Source organism: Coregonus lavaretus, assembly GCF_964263955.1.
Source record: "Coregonus lavaretus genome assembly, chromosome: 30".
Taxonomy (NCBI): domain Eukaryota; kingdom Metazoa; phylum Chordata; class Actinopteri; order Salmoniformes; family Salmonidae; genus Coregonus; species Coregonus lavaretus.
Window position 1 is genome coordinate 32,284,849 of NC_140017.1, and position 14,329 is coordinate 32,299,177.

The window sequence follows — 14,329 nt, forward strand, 5'->3', positions numbered from 1 at the left end:
TGCAAGGACAGGATGGGGGCGGCAGGTAGCTTAGTGGTTGGGCCAGTAACCGAAAGGGCACTGGTTAGAATCCCTGTGCCGACTAGGTGAAAAATCTGTCGATGTGCCCTTGAACAAGGCACTTAACCCGCTTGCTCCTGTAAGTCACTCTGGATAAGAGCGTCTGCTAAATTACTAACATGTAAATGCTGATTCTAATGAAATCACTGGTGTGCCTCAGCAACATGTGGTGTAAAACTACTGCAGCACTGCCCCCTTCTGGAGAAAAACTACATATTGCAACCTCCCTTTGATTTAAAAAAGAGAGGATACACTTTTTTCAACATAGAAACATTTATTCCAACATTATGCCTCAGAAGAGTAGAGAAGAACCATATATCTTAAACAGAGCATTCTTTTTTCTCTTCAATTTACACAACAACCCCAAGTAAACCTACATAGACATTATGAACACTGCACAGTGAAATCATTAGGCTACGTCTTAAGAGGGTTTCGTTTCAGAAAATATATTTCAAGTGGGTTCCAGGTACGTTTCAATGCTCAGAACCGGATGGTTAGAGAGCACTTTCTTTACCAGTCATTCCTTTCTCCACTTATTTCCTATATGACGTAGAGGGATGGAAAGTACAGTTTTTTTGCGTTTATTTCCACTCTCATCATCTGTTCTGAGCGTCACCGTTTCTCTCCGAGTATCTGTATCTCGGCCGAGTCGTCGCTGTTGTAATTAGAGCTGCCCTTCAGGGTTTCGTCCGGCCCCACCGCCGTCCCGCTGTCCGACTCCTCCTCGATTGCGAAGCGCACGTCGGCGGAGGAGCACAGTGAACTGACGCTGCTTTGCTCAATAGAGCACAGGGCGCAGGCCAGAGGGGAGCTCAGGACCCTTCCTTCATAGAGGTCCTGGTTCCCGGTGGAGAAGGGAAGCGACACCTGGAAGGAGGGCATGGTGATGCTGTTCTTCTTTTGCAGCGCGCCCCATTCCCGCTGCTCCTCCTCGTGCACCAGGCGCGTAAACACGTTCGACCTTCTCTTCTCCCGCCTTTTGGAGCGAACGTAGCCCAGCATTATACCAACGAGGAAGACCCCATAGAAGGAGATTACTATGAAAATGTACACGTATGCGTTGCCATTGCTTTTGTCAATTTGGGACGCGTCATTAGCCCTCTGCAGGGGAAGAACTTGGGGCGTTGTGAAGTTGTCTGACCTCTCCATCCTCAGTGGATTTTATGAAGTGGACTGAAAAGTTTCCTTTAAAAATAAAAAAATGTACAGAGGTTATGATCTTGATTCTTTACCCACACTTTTACGCACACGCACACATTTAAGCACACGTTTAAGCACACCATTCCTCAATTGCAGGCTATAGGAATTATTTTATTAATCGTATAAAAGTATGCCTATTTAGCCAAATATTTTTTTTATAAGACATAACTTAGTGAACAATGGCTAAAGCCTATTTTTACTATTGATACACTACTTATCCAACTTACCGAGCAACAGAGCTGTGGAACATGTGGACCCAGCTGTATGATCCGTGTCCTCGTGGGTGTGTGCGCCTCTCGAATTTAACAGGATATCCAAGTGCATGGGAATATTTATATAGCGACCTTGGGATGTCACCAATCACGTGGACTCTGTGGTCGAGAGGCACGTTTTGGCCCAGTTTCAAATGTCGAGTGGACACAGCCCAGACACAAATGTGACAAAAAATGGTTAACAGATTTGTATAAACTGGGTGGTTCGAGCCCTGAATCCTGATTGGCTGACAGCCATGGTATTTCAGACCATATACCATGGGTATGACAAAGCATTTATTTGTACTGCTCTAATTACGTTGGTAACCAGTTTATAATAGCAATAAGGCACCTCGGGGGGTTTGTGGTATATGGCCAATATACCATGTCTAAGGGCTGTATCCAGGCACTCTGCGTTGTGTTGTGCATAAGAACAGACCTTAGCCTTGGTATATTGGCCATATACCACACCCCCTTGGGCCTTATTGCTTAATTAGAACGCTATGTTCCAATTCTGTCAAGTTACTAAACTGACTTTTCCTTTTCTGATCAAATACAATATTTAACAGCTGTTTATAGAATTGATGCAAAATAATCTTCCATCGACATGTATTCATGTGAGTTTTTGGGTGAGCAATGATTCAACTCTTGCACACAAATCCTGTCATTTCAATATTACACCTCCCAATATTGCACCTCCCGGACATTGAAAATACATATTTCCCAGACATTGAAATCAGGTAAATTTTCGTTTCTGGAAGAAATGTGAAAATACTTTTTTGGTCATTGATTCTATGGCCAAATTTCAACTGCACATACAGTACCAGTCAAAAGTTTGGACACACCTACTCATTCCAGTTTTTTATTTATTTATTTTTTACTATTATCTACATTGTATAATAATAGTGAAGACATCAAAACTATGAAATAACACATATGGAATCATGTAGTAACCAAAAAAGTGTTAAACAAATCAAAATATATTTTATATTTGAGATTCTTCAAATGGCCACCCTTTGCCTTGATGACAGCTATGCACACTCTTGGCATTCTCTCAACCAGCTTCATGAGTTTGTCACCTGGAATGCATTTCAATTAACAGGTGTGCCTTCTTAAAAGTTAATTTGTGGAATTTCTTTCCTTCTTAATGCGTTTGAGCCAATCAGTTGTGTGTTAACAGAAGATAGCCCTATTTGGTAAAAGACCAAGTCCATATTATTGCAAGAACAGCTCAAATAAGCAAAGAGAAACGACAGTCCATCATTACTTTAAGACATGGTCAGTCAAGGTCAGTCAATACGGAAAATTTCAAGAACTTTGAACGTTTCTTCAAGTGCAGTCGCAAAATCCATCAAGCGCTATGATGAAACTGGCTCTCATGAGGACCACCACAGCAATGGAAGACCAAGAGTTACCTCTGCTGCAGAGGATAAGGTCATTAGAGTTACCAGCCTCAGAAATTGCCGCCTAAATAAATGCTTCACAGAGTTCAAGTAACAGACACATCTCAACATCAACTGTTCAGAGGGGACTGTGTGAATCAGGCCTTCATGGTCGAATTGCTGAAAAGAAACCACTACTAAAGGACACCAATAAGAAGAAGAGACCTGCTTGGGCCAAGAAACACGAGCAATGGACATTACACCGGTGGAAATTTGTCCTTTGGTCTGGAGTCCAAATTTGAGATTTTTGGTTCAAACCACTGTGTCTTTGTGAGACGCGGTGTGAGTGAACGGATGATCTCCGCATGTGTATTTATAATAATAATAATAATTCCCACCGTAAAGCAAGGAGGAGGAGGTGTTATGGTGTGGGGGTGCTTTGCTGGTGACACTGTCTGTGATTTACAGTGGGGGAAAAAAGTATTTAGTCAGCCACCAATTGTGCAAGTTCTCCCACTTAAAAAGATGAGAGAGGCCTGTAATTTTCATCATAGGTACACGTCAACTATGACAGACAAATTGAGAAGAAAAAAATCCAGAAAATCACATTGTAGGATTTCTAATGAATTTATTTGCAAATTATGGTGGAAAATAAGTATTTGGTCAATAACAAAAGTTTCTCAATACTTTGTTACAGTGGGGAAAAAAAGTATTTAGTCAGCCACCAATTGTGCAAGTTCTCCCACTTAAAAAGATGTGAGAGGCCTGTAATGACACAGGTCAAACGTTTTCTGTAAGTCTTCACAAGGTTTTCACACACTGTTGCTGGTATTTTGTCCCATTCCTCCATGCAGATCTCCTCTAGAGCAGTGATGTTTTGGGGCTGTCACTGGGCAACACAGACTTTCAACTCCCTCCAAAGATTTGCTATGGGGTTGAGATCTGGAGACTGGCTAGGCCACTCCAGGACCTTGAAATGATTCTTACGAAGCCACTCCTTCGTTGCCCGGGCGGTGTGTTTGGGATCATTGTCATGCTGAAAGACTCAGCCACGTTTCATCTTCAATGGCCTTGCTGATGGAAGGAGGTTTTCACTCAAAATCTCACGATACATGGCCCCATTCATTCTTTCCTTTACACGGATCAGTCGTCCTGGTCCCTTTGCAGAAAAACAGCCCCAAAGCATGATGTTTCCACCCCCATGCTTCACAGTAGGTATGGCGTTCTTTGGATGCAACTCAGCATTCTTTGTCCTCCAAACACGACAAGTTGAGTTTTTACCAAAAAGTTATATTTTGGTTTCATCTGACCATATGACATTCTCCCAATCCTCTTCTGGATCATCCAAATGCACTCTAGCAAACTTCAGACGGGCCTGGACATGTACTGGCTTAAGCAGGGGGACACGTCTGGCACTGCAGGATTTGAGTCCCTGGCGGCGTAGTGTGTTACTGATGGTAGGCGTTGTTACTTTGGTCCCAGCTCTCTGCAGGTCATTCACTAGGTCCCCCCGTGTGGTTCTGGGATTTTTGCTCACCGTTCTTGTGATCATTTTGACCCCACGGGGTGAGATCTTGCGTGGAGCCCCAGATCGAGGGAGATTATCAGTGGTCTTGTATATCTTCCATTTCCTAATAATTGCTCCCACAGTTGATTTCTTCAAACCAAGCTGCTTACCTATTGCAGATTCAGTCTTCCCAGCCTGGTGCAGGTCTACAATTTTGTTTCTGGTGTCCTTTGACAGCTCTTTGGTCTTGGCCATAGTGGAGTTTGGAGTGTGACTGTTTGAGGTTGTGGACAGGTGTCTTTTATACTGATAACAAGTTCAAACAGGTGCCATTAATACAGGTAACGAGTGGAGGACAGAGGAGCCTCTTAAAGAAGAAGTTACAGGTCTGTGAGAGCCAGAAATCTTGCTTGTTTGTAGGTGACCAAATACTTATTTTCCACCATAATTTGCAAATAAATTCATAAAAAATCCTACAATGTGATTTTCTGGATTTTTTTTCTCAATTTGTCTGTCATAGTTGACGTGTACCTATGATGAAAATTACAGGCCTCTCTCATCTTTTTAAGTGGGAGAACTTGCACAATTGGTGGCTGACTAAATACTTTTTCCCCCCACTGTATTTAGAATTCAAGGCAAACTTAACCAGCATGGCCACCACAGCATTCTACAGTGATACTCCACCCCATCTGGTTTGGACTTAGTGGGACTATCAGTTATTTTTCAACAGGACAATGACCCAACACACCTCCAGGCTGTGAAAGGGCTATTTTACCAAGAAGGAGAGTGATGGAGTGCTGCATCAGATGACATGGCCTCCACAATCCCTTGACCTCAACCCAATTGAGATGGTTTGGGATGAGTCGGACCGCAGAGTGAAGGAAAAGCAGCCAACAAGTGTTCAGCATATGTGCGAAGTCCTTCAAGACTGTTGGAAAAGCATTCCAGGTGAAGCTGGTTGAGAGAATGCCAAGAGTGTGCAAAGCTGTCATTTACATTTACATTTACATCATTTAGCAGACGCTCTTATCCAGAGCAACTTACAAATTGGTGCATTCAACTTATGATAGCCAGTGGGACAACCACTTTATTAATTTTTTATGGGGGGGGGGGCAAAGGGTGACTATTTGAAGAATCTCAAATATAAAATATATTTTGATTTGTTTAACACTTTTTTGGTTACTACATGATTCCATATGTGTTATTTCATAGTTTTGATGTCTTCACTATTATTCTACAATCTAGATAAAAAGGTGTGTCCAAACATTTGACTGGTAGTGTATATGTATTATTGGACGTGGATCTGTGCTGAGTTGGCTATTACTACACCTTCACCTACATGTTACATGTTCTTATTACAGATCATTAAACAGAGTATAAAACCACTTAAACAACACATTATCTAGGATAGTGCTAACGGGAGGGGTTTGGAAATTTGAGCCTCAAATAAGTAGGCTTTGAAGAATGACGATGGTGGGCACGATTGTTTAGTTTGATTAGCCTGGTCCGTTTTGAGCTTATTGGATAAATTAAGTTCAAATACTTCGTTCTCGCTTACAGCTCAAACAGAACTTTCTCACGCAGTCATCATTACATTTACATTTTAGTCATTTAGCAGATGCTTTTATCCAGAGCGACTTACAGTTAGTGAGTGCATACATTATTTAAAAAAAAATTGTTTTCCATACTGGCCCCCTGTGGGAATCGAACCCACAACCCTGGTGTTGCAAACGCCATGCTCTACCAACTGAGCTACATCCCTCATCATAACCACCTAACGGTGCATCACCAATCACTGCTTTATTATGGGTCTAATTGTAATGGACAACATAATGGACGTCAGATTTTTAAGACAGCCTAATTTCTCAATTTGCACTCAAATAACTCAGGACAGCACTGATAGACCAAACACAATCTTTATTTACTTCTTCATGTAATAATTTCCCAGGCAAATTACAAATAAATACAATTGATGCACTTATGTTACAAGGCAGATTCCCCGGACAAATGGGAGAGGAGTAACAAAACAGGTATATATTATAAAGCTACAATAGATTTAAAATAGAGGCTATAATAATTCCTTCTCCAGTGATCACTGCCCCTCATATACTGTATGTATAGTATACAGGAAAACATCAGAAAGGCATGTTATTCTGGGTTACAGTAACACATAATGTCAAGAAACGATATCTTACATCACTGTGTACAGCATTGTTATTAAAATATTTCCTATGCGTAGTTATCCACTTGAAATCCCAAGAAAAGGCAACATGTGTCATGTGTGGAATGATGTTCTACAGAGCCATGTTTGGACCATTTAGGAAAGCTCAAGGCCATCTTTTGCTGTGGTGTATCACATACAACAACATACAAGGAATGGCCTTTTCAAGTGCGAGAACACCGCATGCATGCGCACGCACACACACACACACATAAATGCTGAAGCTGTGCTCTTAACTAAATTATCAAAATTCTTGTACGGAACTGTTTTGTGTGAGTGTTTTGTGTGCATCTCTTCTTGCCATCGGCCAAGTAATCCTATCCTAGTTTGGTCCAAATGTTATATTATCATATTGCACACTGTTCACTTCAAGCATGACAGTGATTCTAGAACGACAGCTCTTACATTAGCACGTGAATGTGTGGTTCATGTAAGTGCACACCTATAACAGAGTACGAATATGTTTTCTACCACAAAATGGTATTCACCAATCTACATCTTTCTTACAAACATTATGAGTTCATGACAAGAGTATTATTAATTGGCATTATCATAAATAATAACAATAATATGAATGATAGAAACGTCAAGGGAAGAGTTCTGAAAGAAATACACTCACCTCCAAATGTTCAGTTTTTCTTCTAGGGGCAGAGACAACATTTCACTGCCCTAGCTGAAACCCACATTTCCCCATGGGGATAATAAAGTCATTATCTTATCTTAGTCTCTCTGAACCTCCTGTTGACTTCGTGCTTGTAGGATCAGATGGGCAGATGGGAATCTAATAGAAATCACAGTGCTAAAGCCTCACTAAGCAGAAAAAACAGCATCAACCAAACACAACAAAAATAAACACCAACAGCTAGTTTATTCCTGTCCTGCAGGAAGTAAGACTAGTCTCCGGGCAGAACTAGGTTCTGAAATAAACCAGAGAATAAGCAATGGAAAAACCTGGATTCAGGAATAGGGCTGAGAATTAGCCAGTGAGCAGCCCTGGATTTGGAACTTGGACAGAGAATCAGCCAATGTGGACTAACGTGGACAGAATCGCAGAATTAAAGGAGAAAATAAAATCTATACAGATTTTAACCAAAATGTTAATGGTACTTGATCTCTACAGGCTCATGGCTTAGCATTCCTGACACCCTCAGACAGAAGGGCATTGGGGTTAAATCAGAACCTTTTCCAACCAACCTGAGCTTGTGCTTCAATAACGGTCGACAACACTCAGACAGACATGAGCTCAACAGTGAACATGACCTACCTGTCCTGTCTCATAACTCACATCTGGAGGAAAATCATCTCCAAAGAGGGCAAGAAGTGGAATGAACATGGGCAAGGAGTGGAATGAACATGGAGATACTGTTTTAGGGTGTTCCAACAACACCCGTTACTTACTCTCACCTAACTAATACTTCTCTTCAACAGTCTTCAGGGCTAGGCTATTGTCTATTGATTTGAATTTTTAAGCAAAGCCATTTTATCGAATAAAGGAACAGTAGAGGGGGAATATTGCAACAACACAGCCTCCTCTCTTTGATATTTATATTTTTCTCCCTCTATCTCTCTCAATCTGTCTCTCTCTCTATCTCTGTCCATCTTTTTGGTCTCAGGAGAACAAAGTAGATTCAAGTAATTTCAGTGCTTCTGGGGGCTCGTCCGGGATGAGGGTCGGGATGGGGGTCGGGTGGGGATAGGAGCTGAGCGGCTCTGTGCTTGGAGAGGTTCTGGTCTGGTCTGGTCCTACTTCCCACCGTACATTCTCTCGATGTCGTCCTGGTACTTGCTCTTCAGCTGCTGGCGTTTGAGCTTGAAGGCTTCGGTCACCAGGCCCGTCTCGGGGGTCCAGGGGTCAGGGCTCAGACGGATCTTACGGGGGATCTCAAACCGCTCCAGCTGGGCTGCACAGACAGACAAGAAGAGGAAATGCATCACAATTCCAGTCAGATATGAAACCAAAGCACCACCAAAAGGAATGGATGACAAAAGTAGAGCTTCAACCTGACTCACTATAACCTGTATCTACTACTACCACTACCATCTTTCTATAACATCGCTCTCCTCTCTCTCCAAGGTCTGATGACCTTTGACCTCTCACCTGATAGGGCGGCCTCGGTGATGACCTGCAGGACCACCTCCTCCATGGCAGCGTTGTTACACAGCTCCTCCCATGAGCCCCGGATACGATACTGCTCCGCTAGCGAAAGCAGATGCTTCTGATTGGGCACCACAAAGCCAATCACGTACATCTCATCGCTGAAGAGAGATAACGGTTAAGAAGACACCACCATGTCTCCGTTTTTTTACATAGACTGATTCACACACACACACACACACACACACACACACACACACAGTTTTGTATTGCTATCCTTGTGGGGACCAAATAATTGATTCCCAACTGTCACGGCTTCCGCCAAGTCTGCCCCCCCTCCTGGTTCGGGCAGGCTTTGGCGTTCGTCGTCACCGGAGTACTAGCTACTGCCGATCCCATTCTCATCACTCCACTTGTCATGTCTTGTCAATCACACACACCTGGTGCTCATTCCCCTAATTAGTATGTGTATTAGTGTTCCCTCTGTTCCCCTTGTCTTTGTGAGTGATTGTTTGTTGTGAGAGCGTGTAGCTCGGTTGAGCTACTATTCACTGTGTTTATAATAATAATAATAATAATAATAATATGCCATTTAGCAGACGCTTTTATCCAAAGCGACTTACAGTCATGCGTGCATATTTTTTTTTTGCGTGTGGTTGGTCCCGGGGATCGAACCCACTACCTTGGCGTTACAAGCGCCGTGCTCTACCAGCTGAGCTACAGAGGACCAAGGTGGATGTTTTCCCTTGTAATAGTGTCGTTTGACGCTTTGGGTGTTTGATTTATGTAAACGGAATAAACTCTGGACTTCAGTATTTTACCTCCTGCGCCTGACTCCTTCTTTCACACCTCGTCACAGAATCACTCACCTGATCTGATATGAAGTCAGCAGGAGAAGACCTCATGCCTGGAGTTGTGGCAAGGGTCCAGGAGCATTCCTCGATGTTGGCCAGCTTGGGGGAAGCGATGGATCGGGTTCTTCAGGTGGTACAACGCCTGGAGAGGAGAGGATCCGATCTATCGAGACCAGCTGGTCAACCGGATCCAGCCACCTACACCCCAGCCCCTGGAGGGATCCAGATATCCCGGCCATCGGCGTTTGATGGGACGGCAGCGTGATGTAAGGGATTCCTACTCCAACTGGAGTTGTATTTCTCCAGCATCAGGCCGGCGCCCCGGGAGCGGGAGAAGGTATCCGTCCTCGTTTCCTGCCTTTGTGGGAGAGCCCTGGAGTGGGCCAACGCGGTGTGGAACGAGGAAGGTACCGCATTGGAGGACTACGGAGAGTTTGCTCGCCTCTTTCGGGCCGTTTTTGATCACCCGCCTGAGGGTCGAGAGGCAGGCGAACGACTGGTTCATCTGAGGCAGAGGACGAGGACCGCTCAGGACTACGCGCTGGAGTTCCGGATGCTGGCAGCGTGGTCCGGGTGGAACGAGCGGGCCCTGATCGACCATTTCCATTGCCATCAAAGGGAGGACGTCCGACGGGAGCTAGCCTGCCGGGATGCCATGCTATCGTTCTCCCAACTGGTGGACATGGCCATCCAGCTGGACAATCTGCTAGCAGCCAGAGGACGTCCTGGTAGGGGTCTGCCCGTTACCACTCCGGACGACTCTGACCCCGAGCAGATAGAGCTGGGGGGAGCCGCCAGTCGAGAGAGCGCAGGAGGACAGCGACAGTGCCACTCTGGTGGCACGAAGGGACAATCCACCTCACGTTGCAGTCAACGTTCTTTTGGGTCTGGAGGCGGTAGGCAGGGTACTCACGCATCACCCCAGGTAACGAACACCCAAACGTGTTCAGAGCCCTTTGCGGCGCACTGTACTTTATCTATCTCCTTTCCCGATCACTTGGTAGGTTCCCAGTGTAAGGCGCTAGTCGATTCAGGCGCAGCTGGGTATTTTATGGACAGGGCATTTGCACGCCGTCAAGGCATTTCATTGGTTCCCCTATCCATTCCACTCCCCATCAGAGCACTTGATAGTCGACCATTAGGGTCCGGGTTGGTTAAGGAAGTTACGGTACCAGTCACCATGATTACGCAGGAGACGCATGTTGAGCAGATCACCTTTATGATTATTGAGTCTCCTGCTTACCCTGTAGTCTTGGGTATCCCGTGGTTAGCCCTTCACAACCCCAATTTCTCATTGCCGCAGAGGGTTCTTACAGGGTGGTCGCGTGAGTGTCCGGGTAGGTGTCTAGGTGTTTCCGTTGGTGCGACCACGGTGGAAAGTCCAGACAGTACCCCCACCGTGCGCATTCCCCCCGGATACCATGATCTGGCGCTCACGTTTTCCAAGACGCAAGCGACTAAATTACCACCTCATCGGGAGGGGGATTGCGCGATAAACCTTCGGGTAGACGCTGTACCTCCCAGGAGTCATGTGTATCCCCTGTCGCAGGCTGAAACAGCAGCTATGGAAACATACGTCACCGAGTCCCTGTGCCAGGGGTATATACGTCCCTCCACTTCACCTGCCTCCTCGAGTTTCTTCTTTGTGAAGAAGAAAGTTGGCGGTTTACACCCGTGCATTGATTATCGACCACTGAATTATGTGACGGTACGATTTAGTTATCCTCTTCCCCTCATTCCTTCAGTGATTGAGTCAATGCATGGGGCCCGCTTTTCCACCAAATTAGACCTCAGGAGTGCCTACAACCTGGTGCGTATTCGGTAAGGGGATGAGTGGAAAACAGCATTCAGCACAACCTCGGGGTATTATGAATACCTGGTGATGCCCTACAGTTTGATGAATGCTCCATCCGTTTTCCAGTCCTTTGTGAACGAGGTGTTTCGGGACATGCTTGGTCGCGGTGTGGTGGTCTACATCGACGACATCCTGAGGAGGAGGGGGGGGGGGGGGTACTGTCACGACCTCCGGCCGAGGCTGCCCCCCCTCCTGTTTTGGGCAGGCTTCGGCATTCGTCGTCACCGGAGTACTAGCTACTGCTGATCCCATTCTCATCACTCCACTTGTCATGTCTTGTCAATCACACACACCTGGTGCTCATTCCCCTAATTAGTATGTGTATAAGTGTTCCCTCTGTTCTCCTTGTCTTTGTGAGTGATTGTTTGTTGTGAGAGCGTGTTGCTCGGTTGAGCTACTATTCACTGTGTTTATGCCAAGGTGGATGTTTTCCCTTGTACAGTGTCGTTTGACGCTTTGGGCGTTTTATTTATGTAAACGGAATAAACTCTGGACTTCGGTATTTTACCTCCTTCGCCTGACTCCTTCATTCACACCTCGTCACACCATCCAAAATCCTATTTTCCCTAACCCTAAATCTAACCCTAATTGTAACCCTAACCCTAAACCTAACTCCTAAGCCTAAAATAGCAGTTTTTCTTGTGGGAAGCGGCAAAATGTCCCCACTTGCCCGAATTGTCCTTCTTTTACTATCCTTGAGGACTTCTGGTACCCACAAGGCACAGGAGGTTGGTGGCATCTTAATTGGGGAGGAAGGTCTCGTGGTAATGGCTGGAGCGGAATTAGTGGAATGGTATCAAATACATCAAACACATGGTTTGATGCCATTACAATCGCTCCTTTCAGCAACCTAAACTGCCACAAGGATAGTTAAACAAAAACACGCACACACACACACACCTGTTGGCGTAGGCACAGATGTTGTCTATAAGGGGGCAGTTCTTCAGCATGGCCTCCACCTTCCCCAGAGACACATACTCTCCAGCCTGGAGCTTAACCAGGTCCTTCTTACGATCTGTAGACACAGGGACACACTGAGTAGAACTGGAGGAGAAACAGCACATTTTCCACTGCACTGCAAATCTTTACAGACAGATGTAGACAACAGAGAACCGTAGGATTTCTGTCAGTCTAATGTAAACACGGCTCAAGAGGAATTGTCAGAAGTGAGGTGGAATTGGGAAACAGTTGTTCTTGGGAGCTGCCCTGCTAGACTGATAGATGAACGTAGGGGCATAGGTTGTTTAGAAGGGATTCAGTGGTTTTGGGCATGATGTTGATGTGGTGTGCTGGCGTAGGTGGTATCAGGGATTTTTCTTTTTACATACTACTCTATATAGACATCAGAGGAGGCTGGTGGGAGGAGATATAGGATGACAGGCTCGTTGTCATGGCTGGAATGCAATCAGTGGAATGGTACCAAACACATCAAACACATGGAAACAACGTATTTGACTCCACTCCATAGATTTCATTTCAACATTTACATTTTAGTCATTTAGCAGACGCTCTTATCCAGAGCGACTTACAGTTAGTGAATACATATTTTTTTTATACTGGCCCCCCGTGGGAATCGAACCCACAACCCTGGCGTTGCAAACGCCATGCTCTATCAACTGAGCTACATCCCTGCCGGCCATTCCCTCCCCTACCCTGGACGACGCTGGGCCAATTGTGCGCCGCCCATGAGTCTCCCGGTCGCGGTCGGCGGCGACAGAGCCTGGATTCGAACCAGGATCTCTAGTGGCACAGTTAGCACTGCGATGCAGTGCCTTAGACCACTGCGCCACTCAGGAGTACACTGCGCCACTCAGGAGCCCGTCATCAACCATTACAATGAGCCCGTCATCCTATAGCTCCTCCCACCAGCCTCCTTTGATGGACATGCCCAAATGTAAATGTGTATCTTAGCAAATATGAACTTGGGTGCATAACCATGGTGAAAGGGAACACTTTGGAATAGAGTAGAAACCGAGAATGAGGCCATTCAGAAGAGGTGTTAGCCCTGCTCCTCACCAATGATCTTGAGGCATCCATCAGGATGGACTTCTCCTATGTCTCCAGTACAGAACCAGCGCTGGCCGTTGTCATCCACAAAGAAGTCCTGGTTCTTGGCCTCATTCTTGTAGTAACCCATGGTAACGTTGGGCCCGCCAATCAGGATCTCGCCTCGTGGGGTGGGCGTGTCTGTGCTGTGGTAGCCACCTGGAGGACAGAGCAGTAACAAGGCAATTAAGTAATGTGGCAAAGAAATGAACTTTATGTCCTGAATACAAAGCGTAATGTTTGGGGCAAATCCAACACAACACATCACTGAGTACCACTCTTCATACTTTCAAGCATGGTGGTGTCAAATTTTATTTGCCACATGTGCCGAATACAACAGGTGTAGACCTTACAGTGAAATGCTTACTTACAAGCCCTTAACCAAAAATGCAGTTTTTAAGAAAATAAAAAATAGCAAATAATTAAAAAGTAGCATTAAATAAAATAACAGTAGGGAGGCTATATACAGGGGGTACCGGTACAGAGTCAATGTGCGGGGCACCAGTTAGTCGAGGTCACACCCTGATCTATTTCACCTGTCTTTGTGCTTGTCTCTACTCCCCTCCAGGTGTCGCCCATCTACCCATTATCCCCAGTGTATTTATACCTGTGTTCTCTGTTTGTCTGTTGCCAGTTTGTTTTGTCTCGTCAAGCCTACCAGCGTTTTTCCCGTACTCCTGTTTTTCTCTAGTTCTTGTTTTCTAGTTTTCCCGGTTTTGACCATTCTGCCTGCCCTGACCCTGAGCCTTCCTGCCGTTCTGTACCTTGTGACACTGCCTTGGATTACTGACCTCTGCCTGCCCCTGAGCCTGCCTGCCATTCTGTACTTTTTGTACTCTGTTCTGGATTACTGACCTC

At 45.3% G+C, this 14,329-nt stretch overlaps 2 protein-coding genes across 2 annotated transcripts in view; both read right to left on the reverse strand.

Moving 5' to 3' along the window:
* Nucleotides 1–350: 350 nt before the first annotated feature.
* On the reverse strand, nt 351–1,552 carry LOC311105675 (potassium voltage-gated channel subfamily E member 4-like). The gene is made up of 2 exons (XM_084147892.1): nt 1,488–1,552; nt 351–1,245 (listed from the first exon to the last, which is right to left on the reverse strand). Exon 2 carries the CDS (start codon nt 1,207–1,209, stop codon nt 673–675), a length of 537 nt encoding a protein of 178 aa, XP_084004018.1. The 5' UTR covers nt 1,210–1,245; nt 1,488–1,552; the 3' UTR covers nt 351–672.
* Nucleotides 1,553–6,300: 4,748 nt separating this feature from the next.
* Nucleotides 6,301–14,329, reverse strand: part of LOC311106303 (fatty acid CoA ligase Acsl3-like) — a 56,258-nt gene continuing 48,229 nt past the window's right edge. Inside the window, exons 12-15 of the mRNA XM_084148606.1 lie at nt 13,442–13,630; nt 12,326–12,440; nt 8,720–8,877; nt 6,301–8,522 (exon numbers count right to left, since the gene is read on the reverse strand). Coding sequence (XP_084004732.1) covers nt 8,365–8,522; nt 8,720–8,877; nt 12,326–12,440; nt 13,442–13,630 — 620 coding nt within the window. The 3' untranslated portion in view covers nt 6,301–8,364. The remainder of the gene's footprint in view (nt 8,523–8,719; nt 8,878–12,325; nt 12,441–13,441; nt 13,631–14,329) is intronic.